The 19321-nt window shown below is 41.4% G+C and overlaps 1 protein-coding gene across 1 annotated transcript; it reads left to right on the plus strand.

Annotated features, from left to right (window-relative positions):
- The first annotated feature begins 13647 nt into the window (after positions 1 to 13647).
- LOC110881680 lies at positions 13648 to 18861 on the plus strand. Its single transcript, XM_022129869.1, has one exon. The coding sequence runs from the start codon at positions 13648 to 13650 to the stop codon at positions 18859 to 18861; it is 5214 nt and encodes a 1737-aa protein (XP_021985561.1).
- Positions 18862 to 19321: the final 460 nt, after the last annotated feature.

Raw genomic sequence — 19321 nt, forward strand, 5'->3', positions numbered from 1 at the left:
AGTTTGTCAATTTTAGTCCCTGTAAGCGAATTAACTTGTTTTTACCATACCAAAGCCTTCGAAACTTATTTCTAAGTTATGTAAAGGTTATTTAAGGTATGTTGAGTATATGTTGATGTTCTGGAGTATTTGTCGCATTAAACTGTGTACGTTTACGCACTAGTTTGCGTATAATTTTCCAGAAAGCGATGTAGAGTTTGAAATTGAACAAAAGTCAAAACATGAAAAATGTAAAACACAACCAAACAAACATTGGGATAAAATAACATTGTTTTATTGATAATTGAACTGTCCATAATGATTACAAGCACAAATGTTACAGTCTCCCCTACTTGTGGAAATTTCGTCCCGAAATTTATTTAGAGGAAACTCGTTGAAAAAGATGCGGATATTTTGCCTTCATTTGATCTTCACGTTCCCAAGTAAACTCGGGTCCACGTTTAGATTCCCAACGAACCTTGACCAAAGGAATGCGCTTGCGTTTAAGCCACTTGACTTCACATTCCATGATTTCCACTGGTTTCTCAACAAATTTCAGAGTTTTATCAATACGAATTTCGTCAAGCGGTATGTGGAGGTTCTCATCAGCTAAACACCTCTTGAGATTGGACACGTGAAAGGTTGGATGAACATTTCCAAGTTCAGGAGGTAACTCAAGTCTGTAGGCTACCTTACCGATTCTTTCGACGATCTTGAATGGTCCAACGTATCAAGGTGCAAGTTTTCCTTTCTTTCCAAATCAGATCACACCTTTCCAAGGTGAGACCTTAAGTAATACTCGATCACCGATTTGAAAATCCAAGGGCTTGCGTTTTAGGCCCGCGTAACTCTTTTGACGGCTTCTAGCTGTCTGAAGGTTATCACGAACTTTCTTTACCTTATCTGTTGTCTCTAAAATGAGGGCAGGTCCAGTAAGCTGAGCCTCGCCAATCTCATTCCAGCAGACTGGTGAACGACATTTTCGACCATAGAGAGCCTCGAAAGGAGCCATGTTGATGCTGGAGTGATAACTGTTGTTGTAGAAGAATTCAATCAATGGAAGATGCGAATCCCAACTACCACCAAAATCGATCACACAAGCTCTAAGCATATCCTCCAGTGTCTGGATTGTTCTTTCAGATTGACCATCCGTTTGCGGATGATAAGCTGTGCTCAGATTAAGTTGGGACCCCATAGCAGATTGCATGGTTCTCCAAAAATGAGAAGTGAAACGAGCATCTCTGTCAGAAATGATGTTCAAAGGAACACCATGTCGAGCTACAATTTCATCCACGTAGATTTGAGCAAGTTTGTCAGCCGAAAAATCCTCACGGATTGGCAAGAAATGCGCTGACTTGGTAAGACGATCGACGACTACCCAGATGGCATCGTGACCTTTCTTTGTGCGCGGGAGTTTAGTAATGAGATCCATGGTAATGTTTTCCCATTTCCAAACTGGGATCTCTGGTTGCTCCAATAATCCGGAAGGACGCTGATGTTCAGCCTTAACCTTAAGACAAGTAAGGCATTTTGATACGTATAAGGCAATGTCTTTCTTCATACCAGGCCACCAATACTGAATACGAAGATCCTTATACATCTTATCTGGGCCAGGATGAATAGAATAACGAGACTTATGGGCTTCATCCATAAGCAAGGTACGAAGATTATCTTGGCTTGGGACCCACAAACGGTCCATGAAGTAATACGATCCATTGTCCTTTAGTTCAAGAGCAGGTGTTATGTGATTAGGAAATTCCTTATCCATCAAACCTTGTGAAACACAAGATTGTTGAGCCTGAAAAATACGGGCTTGGATATCGGTTTGAATAACAGATTGGACATGTACACAATGAAGCTTAGTACGTTCCTTGCGACTTAAAGCATCGGCTACGACATTCGCCTTACCGGGATGGTAGCGAATCTCGCAGTCGTAGTCGTTTAGAAGTTCAACCCAACGTCGTTGTCTCATGTTGAGCTCTTTCTGATTGAAGATATGTTGAAGACTTTTGTGGTCTGTGAAAACCACACATTTTGTACCGTACAAATAGTGTCTCCAGATTTTAAGAGCGAAGACAACTGCACCCAACTCAAGATCATGAGTGGTGTAGTTCTTCTCATGTATCTTCAACTGCCTCGATGCGTATGCTATGACTTTGTTTCTTTGCATCAGGACGCAGCCAAGGCCCAATTTAGATGCATCGCAATAAACGACGAAATCATCATTGCCCTCAGGTAATGTTAGGACAGGCGCGTCGCAAAGCTTTTGTTTCAAAGTCAGAAACGCTTCCTCTTGTTTGACTCCCCAATCAAATGGCTTGTTCTTCTGAGTTAGAGCAGTTAGAGGAACTCCAATCTTTGAGAAGTTCTCAATGAAGCGGCGGTAATAACCCGCTAGACCAAGAAAAGAACGAACTTCAGTAGGAGTAGTAGGCGTATCCCAATCCTTGATCGCACTGATCTTGGAGGGATCTACATGAATACCTTGTTCGTTGACAATATGTCCTAAGAATTGAACTTCTTTAAGCCAGAATTCACACTTGGAGAATTTGGCGAAAAGTTGCTCTTTCTTTAGGAGTTCCAAAGTGAGACGAAGATGTTGCTCATGGTCGGCTCGCGTCTTAGAATATATCAAGATGTCATCAATAAAAACGATGATGAACTTATCTAAATAAGGCTTGCAGACCCTATTCATCAAGTCCATGAAAACAGCTGGAGCATTAGTCAAACCGAATGGCATGACTGTGAACTCATAATGCCCATAACGAGTACGGAACGCTGTCTTGGGAATGTCTTCCTCATGCACACGAAGCTGATGATATCCAGATCGTAGATCAATCTTTGAAAAATAAGAAGCGCCTTGCAATTGATCGAAGAGATCATCAATGCGAGGTAGGGGATATCGATTCTTGATGGTGAGCTTGTTAAGCTCACGATAATCGATACACATCCTAAAAGATCCATCCTTCTTCTTTACAAAAAGAACGGGAGCACCCCAAGGTGAAAAGCTAGGACGGATAAAACCTTTGTCAGAGAGTTCCTGCAGCTGCTTAGATAACTCTTGCATCTCAGACGGTGCAAGACGGTATGGAGCTCTGGCAATGGGATTTGCACCAGGTACGAGATCAATATGGAACTCGACTTGGCGTGCTGGAGGTAGACCAGGTAACTCTTCAGGGAAAACTTCAGAATAATCCCGAACGACAGGAATATCTGAAATAGTCTTACCCTTGCCTTTATCTGCTGTAACATGTGCTAAGAAAGCCACATATTTCTTCCGTAGATACTTCCGAGCTTTGAAACAAGACATGAGTTTGAGACCACCGGCAGGCTTCTCACCACGAACCTGTAGGATCTCGCCTGTCGACAGCGGCACACGAACAATATTCTCAGAACAAACTATCTCTGCGCGATGCTTAGATAACCAACCCATTCCTACAATAATGTCGAAGCTTCCAAGTTGCATTGGCGTGAGGTCAATAGGAAAAATATGGTCGTTAAGGTTCAACTGCCAGTTGCGTAGAACAGAATTAAGAACAACGGGTTCACCACTGGCAACCTCTACTGTCAAAGGTTTACTTAGTTTTGTTCTAGACACGCGAAGCATTGTCTCAAAAGACAATGACACAAAACTCTTGTCGGCTCCCGAATCAAAAAGAACTGATGCTGGCTGATTATTAATAAAGAACGTACCGTTCACCACTTCGTTGTCTGCTTGTGCTTTTTGTGCATTCATGTTGAAGACTCGACCTCGAGCCTGAGCCTGATTTTGGTTTGCATTCTGGTTCTGGTTGGCTAGCCTTGGACACCGATTTCTGTAGTGAGTCAGTTCCCCACAGTTATAACAAGTACCTGGTGGGTAGTTTGGTCGTGCAGCCTGACCCTGTTGCTGAGCAACTTGTTGAGCAGGGTTCTGAACTGCGCGATTTTGATCAAACCGACAGACATTGGCAAGATGTCCTGACTTCCCACAGTTTGTACAGAAACGGCACTGATGTTGCGGCTGATGGTGACTGTTGCATTGATTGCACAAAGGTGCACTTCCTGAATAGGGCTTCTTTGCTGGAGGCTGGTTGGGAGCTGCCTGGTCAGCTTGGGCAGTGACAGCATAGTTTTGGGAAGCCTTACGCTTCTTTGCCCTTTTCGATGAACCAGACTCCTTTCCGTTTTTGTTTCGATGAACAAAACATTGACTTTCGGACTCGAAAAGCGAATAAAAGAACGAAAGAAGACTTACAGGGGTTCCCCGAATGCTAATCTAGATCAAAGAGCTCAGGTATGAAGCAATGGCATCAACTTAGAGCATTTTGATCAGATTGTGTGAGTTTTTAGCAACAAGGGGGGGGAGGTATTTATAGGAAAAGTAGAGCCATTAGGATCGTTTCTTAAATATCGTGCCACGATCTTGAGCGTACACTTGTCACAAAGTTGTGGTTACTGAAAATGGCCCTTGGCTCTTGATTGGGTGAAAGGGCATTGCCCCTTGGTGTGTTTGAAAGGCCAAATTGCAAGAAAAAACAAAAATTTGGTTACTGAAGAGGCCATGCGGCCCGCTCAGGATGTGCACAAAACCCAGGCGGGCCGCCTGGAGGTGCAGATCAGGCAACAAGTTTTAGTTTTGGCAGTTTTGGTCCCTGTTGCGTGTTTAAGCCATTTCTGACACTTCTAAGGCCCGTAAAGCCAACTTTAAGGCCCTAAAATGATGCCTAAACATTGTGGACATGAAACATGCTCAGAAATAAGCCGGATGTTGGTTCGTTTAGCCGTACGATCGCGATGTTCGCTTAATTACGACGGAATGCGCATAAGCGCGAAAAATGATCTAAATGACGCGACGAATGGATTTTTCTCATGCCAAACACTAAGGCATAATATAAGGATGCTTACATAAATTTTTGGATGTCCGGATGTATTCAGAACGTAAGTTATGCGCGAAAGTGCAAACTTGTGCACTTTTTGACACTTTTAGTCCCTGAATGATCCAAAAGTTTGTTTTAGCATACCAAACCCCTCAAAGCCTATTTCTAAGCTATGTAAAGGATATTTATGGTATGTTTAACTTATGGACATGTTCCGGAATGTTCGTTACAGTTCAAATTGGCATACTTTCGTAGTTTGTCAATTTTAGTCCCTGTAAGCGAATTAACTTGTTTTTGCCATACCAAAGCCTTCGAAACTTATTTCTAAGTTATGTAAAGGTTATTTAAGGTATGTTGAGTATATGTTGATGTTCCAGAGTATTTGTCGCATTAAACTGAGTACGTTTACGCCCTAGTTTGCGTATAATTCTCCAGAAAGCGATGTAGAGTTTGAAATTGAACAAAAGTCAAAACATGAAAAATGTAAAACACAACCAAACAAACATTGGGATAAAATAACATTGTTTTATTTATAATTGAACTGTTCATAATGATTACAAGCACAAATGTTACATAGGGCATCCTAAGGATTTGCAAGATCCTTTATCGACACCAAGCAGCTCCCAGCCTATTTGCGTATAGTACCTGTCACTTAGTCTTTTGAAAATACGTCAGTTTACACTGGTAAATACAATTAACTGACTCATTTGAAAATGTTTAATAAAATTGGTTTTAAGGGCACAACGCACAAAATATCTCTTTTATAACTTGGGACAATTATATCAAAAATAATATTGTATTAGATTTACATGTTTGTCCAACATTTAGGGCCGGTATAAATAAACCGATCAAGATTAAACAACACACCACAAATATAAACTCACGGCGGGTCACCCCAGCAAATGAGTATATCTTTTACATACGCAACTGACAGGTGTATGCATACACCCCGTGCTTAAGTCGTGGCCATTTACGATTTTTAAATGAGCCGAGGATATCCAGGACACGGTTGTTAACCCCCAATGTTATTTGTTATCAAGCAACACTGATTAAAACGGGATTATGCAATTTAATCATTGAACGAGTTGAATAACGAATAAAGTTTGATTGTTCATAAGTGATGGATTTCACACGAACAAGTCAAACGGGTTAAATAAAACATAATGCTTGAGAGTAGCCCTGTAATGGGTTACAAGAAAATATATGTGAAAATCGGATAACGGTGAGCATAGGATAAACCGACGCCTAAATGACGTGAGAAGTCATGGAGTCGGGAGAATGATCCAAAATAAAACGATTTTAGTCACGAACTACAGTCAAGGTTAACGGATCTGAAACTTGAAATCAAATGATTTTGCAAATATAAACAAGGTGCCTTACACCAAACATATATTTTAAGAAATAACGTTTTTATAAACATAAATTCTTATAGGAATTTAGATAGTAAGTATTAAAGATACAGGTCTTGACGCTGAAAAGTGCAAGACGATACATTCGAAAATAAAGGTTTTCGATAAAGAAAGGGTAATGTAAACCTTAACATGACGTGACACGATCACGGTAAAAAAAAGTAATGTGAAATATAGTCACATTGTAGCCCGAGTGATGGGTGTAAAGCAACTGGACTGATAAGTCTAGTTAGTGAGACCGGTTAAGGTCAAAATTCAAATTTAGAACTTGTTTAATACGCTATTCTTTATGAGATTAGCGTGGAATAAACATAATTTATAAACTTATGTGACTAAGTGGTTAACTTTTAGCGACTCAGTCAAGTAAACAACAAAGGTAATAGTATATGATGAAAGTAACGGCCCATGAGGCCTTACTAACGGAAATTACTGATCACCTATATTGAGGGATCATAAGGCAACACAAGCAAAGTGTCGGGTGGTCAATTCGAGCAAAAGCTCGACTGATGGATAAAGCTATAAGGTATGTTCTTATATACTATATAGAATTATGTCAATATCATTTATTAAACTATCTTAAATAATTAAGATGAAAATTAAGAAATCCGGTTTACTCGTAAGTGGTGGATTCCATATAACTAAACCGAATGAATAGATTCGAAAACAAAAGAATTTGTTTGTCAAATGTGAAAGATTTTACTAAAAGCCTTCAAACGGGTTAATATAACGAATTCACAAAGAATTCGAAAAGTATACAAGCGATGGATTTCGCTAAATTAATAAATTGGTCGAAATAATGGGATTACGTTATTTCAAGTTGCATTATGTCGTATGAGATACGTATATGCCTAGTAACCAAAAAGGTATTACCATACTTTTCTAGTAATACTAATAATTGGTTAAAGTATGAGTAATGCTTAAAAGATTACTCGGGTCAATTGCATTGAGTTTAAAACTCCATGAACTATGTAAGAAAGGTTTCGAGGACGAAACCTCTTTAAGGGGAATAGACTTGTAACACCCCGAAAACGGGTTTGGTAATCAAACCATGTTAATAATAAAAGACGGGTAAAGTACCGTTAGTGGTAAAATTAGCCCAGGAAATATTAGGATTTATATACTAAACTTAATATTTTAATAAAAATGGAAAAGAATGTTTTTGAGAAAATAAAGTTTATAGAAGCCCGAGTTAACGGGACTTAAAATAAACTTAGTCATAAATCTCCCCGAACTCACTAAATTAACTAGGAATGTTTAACCTTGTTAATGAGTGGGAATATTGTTAGAAATTAAGTGGGTTGTGGCCTACTTAACAAACTAACCAAACAAGAGGGGTTAAAGTGGATAAACTTGAAAGTTTAATTATAAAAAGAAAATTTAAAAACCTAAAACACACATTCAGTGTGTTCTAGGAGTTCTGTTCGACCAGAAGTTCCCCAGGAGCTTCAAAACCCTAACTTTCAACAATATCATCAAATTGAAGGCTCAATCGAAGCTCAAATTCACAATTGAACGTGAATTAATGATCACCCAAGGTATGCCAAATTTTGATGAATTGTGAAGTTATGAATTTTGGATAATCATCATAATCGCGAATTATGAATGGATTATTGATGCTATGATTGAATTAGTGATGTATGTGTGCTTAGGAATCAAACCCTAAGTGAAAATTATACATAAGATACTATAATTTGAACGATTTGATGAATTACCACACTAGGATAAGTGGGTATTAATCATATGATGAATTTGATGATATAATTATGATTAGAATCATCATATCTGGTAGGAATCAGGAAATACTTGAACAAATTATGTGTTTTAATATATAATCATACTTACTAGGATATGGGTTTAGTATGATATGATAAAATTGGATGATATGCTCATGACTAATGATGTTTAATATCATTAAGTATTAATTCAGTAACTTATAAGTTACAAGAACTTGGTAAATAAGTGATTAAAACGGTAACATACAAATGATGCTTACCGGATAATTGGCCAAGTAATTAAACGAGTAGTTAAGCTACTTCGTATAATTAATTAGGTCAATAGGCAGTTGACTTTTAAAAGTCAAGCTGACCAACGATATAATCGAATGATAAATTCTACATAAAGATCGTAGGATGGGATAGTCGTGAATGATTATGACTAATCTAACCATCTTACAAATTACAATGATAGTTTGACGCTTTACAAGTGTCACACCCCGAAATATCAGAGCATTGGTGTGACTGGACTGGTATCTTCATTGCACAGCGGAAGCAAATTATCTAAGTCTTCTAGAAAATGAACGCCCACTAAGTACTCGAGTCTTCATGGTTCTCCTATTCCAACCGTTCCATTGTTTGAAAAGTAACCTGAGAAAGAAACATGCGAAAAAGTCAACATAAAGTTGAGCGAGTTCATAGTTAGTTTGTAAAGATTTGAAATAAATCTTTTTGAAGTAACCAGTTTTTGAAGTATTGATGAGAAAACGAATTTAAAATCATTTTCTTGTACAGATCATGTATTCTTGTATAAATCATGTATTCTTGTATGTATCATGTATTCACTGTATAAATCACGTATTCTTGTTTGTATCATGTTTTCATGTATAAATCATGTTTTATTGTATGTATCATGTTGTTAATGGGTTGCAAGGCCATTAACATGTGACACGACATAGGAAGTCACCAAACCTTAGGCATTTTCTAGTTGGCATATTCTGAGACAAAAAAGCACTGCTTGGTACTCGTTCTCACCAAGAGTGAGGCTGCCCGACACCCGTTAGATCTAACCTTTTGTTCTGCGGTCTAGGTATATTGTTGATTAATGGTGCTTATGTACCCTATTCGTGACACGATTTCTCGTATCATTTCTCATAACGCATCATACTTGGTTCTCGTTCTCACCAAGTGCGGTTCTTTTATTCTTATATCACCTCACACTTGGTACTCGTTCTCACCAAGTGTGCTTCTTGTATTTTGTCTTCTCAATTCTTGTATCTCTTTGTATTTTCTTGTAGTTTAGAAAACTAGAATTCATGTGTATGCATATTTCGAAAAATACGCTTGTTTGAAAAACCGGTATAAATGATGCGTGTGTAGTGTAATATATTTTTGATGTATATTTTAAGCCCTTTTTACACTTTTAGCCAAGTTTTAAATTTATAAAACACGATATTTACTAACACTAAACACACATATGGGCAAGTGCACCCATCGTGGACGTAGTATAGTGTTGGTAAGATACCGAGGTCGTCCAAGGACACAAGAGCTTTTAGTACCGGTTTATCCTCAACGTCTAATCAAATCAAAAAGTTAGAAAAGGTTTTTAAACTAAGAAAATAAAAACTAACTAAATGCTGAAAAATAAAAATAAAATAAAAACAGATAGACAAGATGAATCACTTGGATCCGACTCGTGTATTAGCATAACCTTTGATTATTTTTGCACTTTTGCACTTGTTTAAGAGATTATCTTAGTTATTGTAGTAGGCCTCTCTTTTGAAGGCGACGCTACCCTCAACCCAGTAGTTTGAGTCAGCAAGGATACAATCCTAAAGGGTTGGATTATTGGAAGATAATGAATTAAGTTATTAATGCAAATTATGGTAGGCCCCGCTTTTGGCGGTGACGTTACCCTCGACTAAGTAGTCTGAGTCAGCAGGGATACAGTCCTAAATAGCCGGGTTATAGTATTAATAGTAGTTAACTTATGAGGGGGTCAAAGATTTTGGATCCCCGCCATCCAATACCTATGGGCATTGAAGGAGATCCTACTAAATTTGACCCAGGTCCCTTGCAGGACCTCTAAACGCTGAACAAGGGCAAGACCCTTACCAAACCGTTCCCTTAACCCCCGACCAGGTAGCCAACATACCTCCATATAGACCGTGGAGATATGAATGGTGAAAATCTTTTATTTTATATAGACAGTAAAATAATGCCAAGACACCACGGACAAACGATAAGGAAAGATCACCTTCAACATAAGCAACTAGTTATTAAAGTCATTAATACAAAACCAAATAAAAAGTGCAAAAGATTAAAAATAAAAAGTATTATACTAAACACTTGTCTTCACCAAGTGATGTAAGAGACTTAGGCAAACATGGCCTTGATTGTCAAGAACTCTTACGATCAATCTTGGATCCTGAGACGACTCACACACTCTATGATGGACAATGGATGATGGTGGTGGATGATGGTGTTATGGTGGTGGTGGGTGGTGGATGAAGTGTGAGAGAGGTGGTGTGCCAAGGGATGAGTTGCAATGAAACCAAGCACTCCTATTTATAGGCTAAACAGAAGGCTGGGAACGACCCCGTGTCCGCTGGACACGCCCCCGTGCCTGTCTGACAATCTCTCTCTTCATTAATTGTAATTCGCAATTACAATTAATGCGCCTGCTGTACTTTCGCCACGCCCCCGTGTCCGCTGGACACGGCCCCGTGGTGGGCAATAGAAGCTTCTATAGTTTGTCTTTTCTGCTGCTTCTTGGGCACGGCCCCGTGCTGGCTGAGCACGGGGCGTGTTCAGTCTTCTGCCTTCTCTATTTTGCTTGGGAGGATGCCGTTGAGGGGTCGGGCAATCCACTTGTGTTCCTTTTCTTGTATTTATGTTAGATTTAGCTGTCTTTTTGCTTCTTTTGTGAATTTGAGCTCATTTAATTCTGAAAATACAAAAGGAAGACAAAAGCACTATTTTTCCAACATTAGTACTTAAAAAGGGTTAGTTTTATGCCTTATTTGATGTATTTTATATGTTGCATTTTACACACATCAATAAAACATAAGCTTTTCGTAAACCATTTGTGTCAGTTAAAACTTGCTTGTAAAATGGTTTAGAAATATGAAATTCATGTATGCTTTGCAAAAAGTGCATGTCTTTCCACCCCGAAAACATTTAGAAAAATGTAAAACTGTAAAAAGGTGGGGTTATGAACTCACCTGAATATTCCTGTGCAAAGCTAGCTAAATACGACGTCGCGATGTCGCTTCCAAGACGAGACTCGCTAGCGTGCATTCTACAATATTCCTAACACGTAATATCTTATAAGTTTCTAAATAACGCGGTAACTAATCTACGTGTTACCGAGCTCTACCGAATCGTTAACTGAACGATTCAACGGTTTGTTGATAACTTAATAGAAATGACTAAGTTATATTCGTTAAGTCTCATATACTATATGGCGAATGTATATGCCGTTTAGACGTTTGAAATAAATATAAAAAGTTATATTTATTTTATAGAATTATAAAAGAATCGTCGTTGGAAGTTTGAAATAAATATATAACCTATATTTATTTTATAAACGAATACTAGTCGTTTGATGTTTGCAATATTTTGCAAAAGAATCGTTGTGAAACAAATACGTGAACTATATTTATTTTTATAAAAGCATCCGTATTGTTTAATACTTGAAATAAATATACAAACTATATTTATTTTGTAAAAACGAATTCATCTTGTTTGACAGTCGAAATAAAGATGTAAAACTATATTTATTTTATAAAACGAATCCGAGTCGTTTGGTATTTGAAATAAGCATGCAATTTTATTTATCTTATAAAAAGAGACGTCGTGTAGTTTGATATTTGAAATAAATATATATACTATATTTATTTTGATGAAACGAATTCGTGTTACGCGATGTTTGAAATAAATATATATACTATATTTATTTATAAAAGGATTCGAGTTTTACGTTTGAAATAGATATAATAATAGCTATATTTACTTTGTATAGTAGTTTGCGTCGTCGTCGTTTTTGTAAGTTATAAAGTGTCGGCGTAAATACTCATTTGTAGTTATAAAAGTTACTTGATCTGTTTGCTTAAAAAAACATGTTTTATTTTACGGATTTTCTCGAAAAACGGGCAAAGTTTCCTCTGTTTTTGGACGCCCCCGACAACACAAGTTGTCGTTATTTTTCAAAATTCAATCAATATTCAAACAATATAATCAATATATGAGATTTCGTCAGTTATGTCAAGATGTAAAGCATATTTAAATAGGTCGGTTTGAGCTCGATTTCGCGTATAATAATAACTAACGAACGTAAATAATAATCTTCCTAAATTTTTACCATCCTTATGACGAAAAAGCTAACTGAGTTGACCCGAGTCAACTAAGTTGACTCGGTATGACTGTGTTGACCGAGTTGACTCGGTTTGACCGAGTCAACCGAACTGCTTCATTATCCGACTCGAACCGGTTGACCCGAGCACTCCTCAAATCTGATCCGAACAAACCCAAAGCCAAACCCATACCCGTAACCGAACCGTCTGACCCGGTGACTGAGCCGCTGACCTGTTGACCGAGTCGACTCGATTACACGGAGTGCAAATCTGACCCGGTGACTCGAAACAACCAGATACACTTGAGCCTGAACCACTCTTGCCGAACCGAAGCGAAACACGTCGGACTGAGACACGGACCGCCGGGTCGAGCCAACGACCGCCGGACTGAGACGTGAATCACCGTCATTAACATCTGATCATCATCTTTGTCTGAATCATCGTCGGAAACCACTGAAATTTGTCGGACAACGGCACGGACCGCCGGTCCTTGACTCCGACCGCCGGACCGAGTTTCCGATCTTTCCCTTTCTTCTCTATCTTCCTCCGCCTCTTTCTTCTCGGCTCTCTCTCTCCCTTTCTGTTTGATTTTGACGCCGCTCCACCATACAAATGAACCGACCAGAACTGAAACAGAGGAGGAAAATAGGGGTGTCGGCTTGGTGTGGTTGCCGGTTAAAAGGGAACCGAGAAGGGAGGGGGGCTGTCGCTGTCAAATTTCATCACCGCCGCCACCGGTTTGCCGTCGCCGGCCACCGGAAGGCTCATAACCGCCGTGTGCCACCACCGGAGAGTGGTGGCCATCTGTTTTTCGTCGGAGCCGATAGGCGAGAAGAAGGGTGTGGCTGGGTTAGGGTTGGGTGTGAAGACGCATGTCCGAAGCCGAACATGTGTCCCAGAGACGAACCGGACTGCACTCGAGCGGGCATCCATAGCATGCCCGCCCACACCAGAAGACTCCGAGGACGAGCCCCCGTTCAAGTGCGTCCAGACGGATGACGTCATCTCAGTTGACTACTATAAATACCCCTTCAAAGTACAAATCCAAGTACGATTTCTCTGAACCTTCGTCCCTATTTTCTCTCTCTATTTTCTCTCTCTACCAATACTTATCCTCACGCCGGAGGGTGGTCGCAGAGTGGCCCTCCCATCTCTGCGGCGAGCCTAACGGTTTTCTCTTTTGCAGGAAACTCTGTCAACCTTTAACAAGATCCAGATCTTCATTTACAGGCTTCGGCCTGAATTTGACTTCCTGGTTCTTCAATTGGCGCCATCCGATCTTAAAGCTCTTAGTCCTTCACTCTAGTGAACTTCTTGAGCAAAGAACTGACAAATGGCGGCCCTAGGTTCTTTGAATTTGGGATTTACGGCTGTTAGCACGCAAATTACTGCACCAGCAAGTATCATCTCTACGACCTCAGCTACTTTAAGCTCAGGGCCGGGAACAACCTTGCCTTTCATCTTACTCCCTACTTCGCAAACCTCAGAATTCAACGCAGAATTTCTCGCCAAAAACGCAAGTCTTCTACGAAGATTAAAAGCGCAACAGGCCAGAGATGAACAGATCCTTGGTTTGCGAACCAGGCTCTTTCAAGACGAAACACCAACGGGGACAATGGGCCCGACAATGATCACTCCTACATTTTCCACAGTCGTTACTTCGGAAGCCTATACTGGATACGTACAAGGTTCTTCCGGACCTTCACCAGTAATGGCCACGCGAAACGATATACAGATGAATGTAATTGGCGATCCGGAACTCACCAAGCCGTACCATCCAGTTTCTATGACAGCCAAGTCAAAGTTTAGTGCTCGTATTACACATGCCAAACTTCCTCCAAAGCTCAAAATGCCAACCACGGTGAAGAAGTACGATGGCACAACTGATCCGGATGATCATATGTTCGATTTTGACGGAGCTGCACGAGTAGAACAATGGCCGATGCCAGCATGGTGCTTTATGTTTGCACAAACTCTAACTGGAGCCGCGCGAGTATGGTTTGACGCGTTGAATGAAGGTGAGATCAACGACTTTGAGGAGTTCCGAAGATTATTCCTCCAAAATTTCAGCCAACAAAGGCACTACTCTAAGGAGATTACCGAAGTCCACAACATCCGGAGAAAAGACGGAGAGTCTTTAGACAGTTTCATTGACCGGTTTAACCGGGAAAGCATGCAGATCAGTGGGGTAGTTGATCAACTGCGGATCTCCGGATTTTGTCACGGCGTTCGGAATAATCAGTTAGTTGAGAAATTGCACGAAAATATACCGAAGACGATGGAGGTACTAATGGAACGGGCCAGGGCTTTCGCTCGAGGCAAGAATGCATGTAATCCTGCTCCAGAGTCAGATCACAAGATGTCTTCATGGAAGAAAAATGGTGGATCGGTGTTTGATAAGGCTCCGCCAGGGAGCAGGGGACGATCACATCCTTACGGTAGAAACGATAGACCTCCACGAGGGAAAAGCTCCAGATCACGATTTTACAATTTATCGGATCTCTCCAAAACTCCCAGTGAAATTCTCAGTGCGGAGGGGATGAATTTCCCCGCTCCACCAAAACTTCGGAACCCAGGAGACAAAAATTCAAAGAAATATTGTGACTACCATCATGCTCGGGGTCACAATACAGATGACTGTTGGTCTTTGAAGCAAGAAATAGAAAAGGCGGTACGGTCCGGGAAGCTATCGCACTTAGTCAAAGAAGTAAAGGAAGGAAAATCTTCCGGAAATTCCGGAGAAAATCCAAATAATCAACCAGCAATTTGCATGATCCGCAGGGCAAACAACCAAGGCATCAAGCGGACCAGTCAGCATTTGGCCGCCTGGATGCAGCAACCCATTGGTTTCCCACCGGTCAGCTTGGAAGATGTCAAGGACGGACCGGTCATAGTGTCCGCAATCATTGCAGGACACAAGGTCCGGAGAGTGTATGTCGACAGCGGAAGCGCCACCGAGATTATGTACAAGCAGTGCTTTCAACAATTAGCCCCACAGACTAAGGCGAAATTGCTTCAAGTGTCAATGCCTCTGGTCAGTTTCTCCGGAGAAGTAGTTCAGCCTTTGGGCCAAATCACTCTTCCAACGACGATGGGAGAAGGGAGTTTGGTTCGAACTGTCAACTTGACGTATCTAGTGGTTGAAGCACGATCCGTTCACAATGTCATACTCGGAAGACCTGGTATGTGCGCCTTCGGAATGATCAGTTCAACTATACATGGAGCATTAAAATTCCCCACTGAAGCCGGAATAGCGACACTGTACTCCGAATCAGCAATCGGTGTAGCTGAAATACGACAAAGCGAGGGTAATGCCGAACCTCCTAATACTCTCACAGAAGAATGGGCCATACACCCACATTTTCCAGAGCAAAAAATTGCAATCGGAGCTCAGCTTCCCAAACAAACTAAGAAGAAGTTATGGAAACTATTGTCCAATTCACTTGATGTGTTCGCCTGGCAAACCTCTGACATGGTTGGAGTTCCCCGGTGTCTGGCCGAACATAAGTTAAACGTGTCACATTCAATAAAACCAGTAGCCCAGAGAAAAAGAAACATGGCTCCGGCTCGTAACAAGGCCATCTCCGAAGACGTACGAAAATTGTTGAGCGCCGGTATTATCAGAGAGGTGCGTTACCAAACCTGGGTCTCTAATCCAGTAATGGTAACCAAGAAGGATAAAACATGGAGGATGTGCGTTGATTTCTCGGACCTAAACAATGCGTGCCCAAAGGATTGCTATCCTTTGCCGGAGATTGATTTGAAGATAGACTCCCTCTCAAGTTTCCGTCTCAAGTGCTTCTTGGATGCGTACAAGGGTTATCATCAAATCCAAATGGCTTCAGAGGACGAAGATAAGACCGCGTTCGTAACAAACGAAGGATTGTTCTGTTATACCAAAATGCCATTCGGTCTGAAAAACGCCGGAGCCACATATCAGAGATTGATGGATAAAGCGTTCAAAGCTCAGATCGGAAGAAACTTGGAGATCTATGTCGATGACTTGGTCATAAAAAGCCGAGAGGAAGACGACATGATAGACGATATACTCGAAACCTTTACAAGGCTTCGGAGTATCAATCTCAAACTCAATCCCAAGAAATGCTCTTTCGGCTTGGAAGAGGGAAAATTCCTCGGGGTATGGGTCACACGATCCGGAATCCAGGCGCACCCGGATAAAATCAAGGCAGTAGTCTCCATGCAGCCTCCTAAAACCATCAAAGAGATCCAGTCCCTAAATGGGAAACTCGTCGCTCTTCATCGTTTTGTTTCAAAAGCGGCAGACCGCTCCATCCCTTTCATGAACGTATTAAAAAAGCGAACGGCAAAAGGCCAAATAGAATGGACGCCAGAAGCAGACTCGGCATTTCAGGAGTTAAAGGTATGCCTCGGGTCCCTGCCCACTTTGACCGCACCCTCTACCGGAGAAACCGTCACGGTATATCTATCTGCGTCCCACTTTGCGATAAGTGCAGTACTCGTAGTACACCGGAACCAGGCACAAATCCCGGTCTATTACGTAAGCCGCATCTTGAAAGACTATGAAACTCGGTACCCGATGGTAGAAAAACTGGCACTCGCCTTGGTACATGCTTCCAGACGCCTCCGAAGGTACTTCCAAGCTTTTAATATAGAAGTACAGACCGATCTCCAGATCCAGCAAATCCTCAGGAAGCCAGAGGTCTCCGGGCGTCTCACCAAATGGGCAATAGAGCTCAGTGCCTTTGATATCACCTATCGTACCAGAGGTCCAGTAAAGGGGCAGGCAGTAGCTGATTTCCTCACAGAGGTCCCGACCGGAGAAAGCATCAAAGGACAACCCATCTTACCGAAGGTATGGAACCTGTATACGGATGGGGCTTCCAGCAAAGAAGGGTCGGGAGCAGGTTTAATTCTGATAGATCCGGAGGGAATAGAGTACACTTACGCATTGCGTTTCGAATTCAAGACGTCAAATAATGAAGCAGAGTATGAGGCTCTCCTTGCAGGCTTGCAAACTGCAGCCAAAGCAGGTGCAACCTCCGTATTAGCTCATGTCGATTCATTACTGGTAGCCAATCAAGTCAGTGGCGAATACGAGGCACGAGAAGATAATATGGTTCGGTATCTACAGCAGGTCAACAGTTTAATCTCCTCTTTCGATTCTTGCAAAATAGTGCACATACCGAGAAGCAAAAACAAAAAAGCCGATGCTTTGAGCAAACTGGCATCCGTAACATTCTGCCATTTATCAAAAGAGGTTCTAGTCGAGACCTTGCAGACTCCGGCCATCCAACAGACGAGGCCGGTCATGTCAGTTTCTGTGGCCGAAAAGTCTTGGATGACTCCGATCGTGGATTACTTGAAAAATGGTACGCTCCCAGAAGACAAGGCTCAGGCACGGAAGTTAAAAGTGAAAGCACTGCAGTATCAGATACACGATGGTCAGCTCTACAGAAAAACCTTTTTAGGCCCGCTCCTAAAATGCCTAACCCCAGAGGAAGCAAGTTACGTTATAAGGGAAATACATTGGGGAATATGCGGCATCCACTCGGGGCCGAGGATGGTTATTGCAAAAGTCATGAACGCCGGGTATTTTTGGCCAGGAATGCACCAAAGCGCAGTAAACGAGCTCCAGTCATGCGAAGACTGCCAACGCCACGCTCCTGTGAGTCATCGTGCCAAAAACAATCTCGTACCTGTAACCTCGGCTTGGCCATTCCAGAAATGGGGAATTGACATCGTAGGTCCTTTCCCCGTCTCCACCGGAGGAGTAAGATTTCTATTGGTCGCCATCGACTACTTTACTAAATGGGTTGAAGCTAAGCCCCTCCGGACGATCACAGGAGACCAAGTGCTGAGGTTCGCATGGGAAAACATAGTGTGCAGGTTCGGAATGCCTCTTTGCATAGTGAGCGACAATGGTAAACAGTTTGCGGAGAAACCGTTTAAAACATGGTGCCAAAGGATGAACATTGAACAGAGCTTCGCTTCGGTGGCCCATCCCCAGGCCAACGGGCAAGTGGAAAGAACCAACCGAAGTATCGTGGAAGGAATTAAAAAACTGTTGGGGAAGGAAGGCGTTTCATGGGCAGACGAACTTCCGCATGTCCTATGGGCACACCGAACCATGCCTAAAACAAGCAACAAAGAAACTCCTTTCAGCTTGACATACGGCACCGAAGCTGTCATACCCGCAGAGGTAGGGATCCCCACGCCCCGCATACAATTAAGCCAGCAAGAAAACGAAAGAGAACTCCGTTTAAACCTCGATCTAATCGAAGAGAGGAGGGAACTTGCGGCAATCCGGGAAGCCAAATATAAAAAAGAGTTGGAAAAACACTACAACTCCAAAGTTAAGGAAACCCGGTTCAAGATCGGAGAATATGTTATGCGGAACAACGAAGCAAGTTTAGCTGAAGGAACGGGGAAGTTAGCCCCCAAGTGGGAAGGGCCCTATCAGATCAAAACAGCAGGAGAAGACGGCGCATACACTTTAATCAAGATGGATGGAACCTCCGTTCCGCGTACTTGGAACGGAGTGCACCTTAAAAAATGTTATCTTTAGAAGGTCTTTAAACAAATAATTGTAAAACGGAAGCCATGAGCTCCGTCATATTTTAATTTTCCTGTAAAGCGGATGTTTTTTCCCGCACCAGTTAAATTACAAGAACCGCGGAGGGTAGTACCCGCGGATTGATTAAAAATGTTTCTTACTTTGCATCCATCGGAAAAATTCAAGTTCCGAACATAATAAATAAAATGTTAAAAAGTTGCAACTCACAAACACTCATCGGCCGAACCCAGGGATCTAACCCTAAAAGGAAAAGACGAACTGGCATTGTTCGTATGACCTTCAAGTTATCCTTAATAAGACAAAATCGGATCCGCATTAAACAAAAGAACGTTCTAGAAAAAGTCAAAATGTACACCATTAACATGGACGCATGTGAAAAATAGTTACATCAAATATAAACCGGACATAAGCAACCGGAATAAGTCTTAATACCATTCACAAAAGGATAACA

Source organism: Helianthus annuus, chromosome 10 (assembly GCF_002127325.2).
Source record: "Helianthus annuus cultivar XRQ/B chromosome 10, HanXRQr2.0-SUNRISE, whole genome shotgun sequence".
Classification (NCBI taxonomy): domain Eukaryota; kingdom Viridiplantae; phylum Streptophyta; class Magnoliopsida; order Asterales; family Asteraceae; genus Helianthus; species Helianthus annuus.

Coding starts and splice junctions, on each gene's coding strand:
- LOC110881680 (XM_022129869.1), top strand. CDS start 13,648: ATGGCGGCCCTAGGTTCTTTGAATTTGGGATTTACGGCTGTTAGCACG.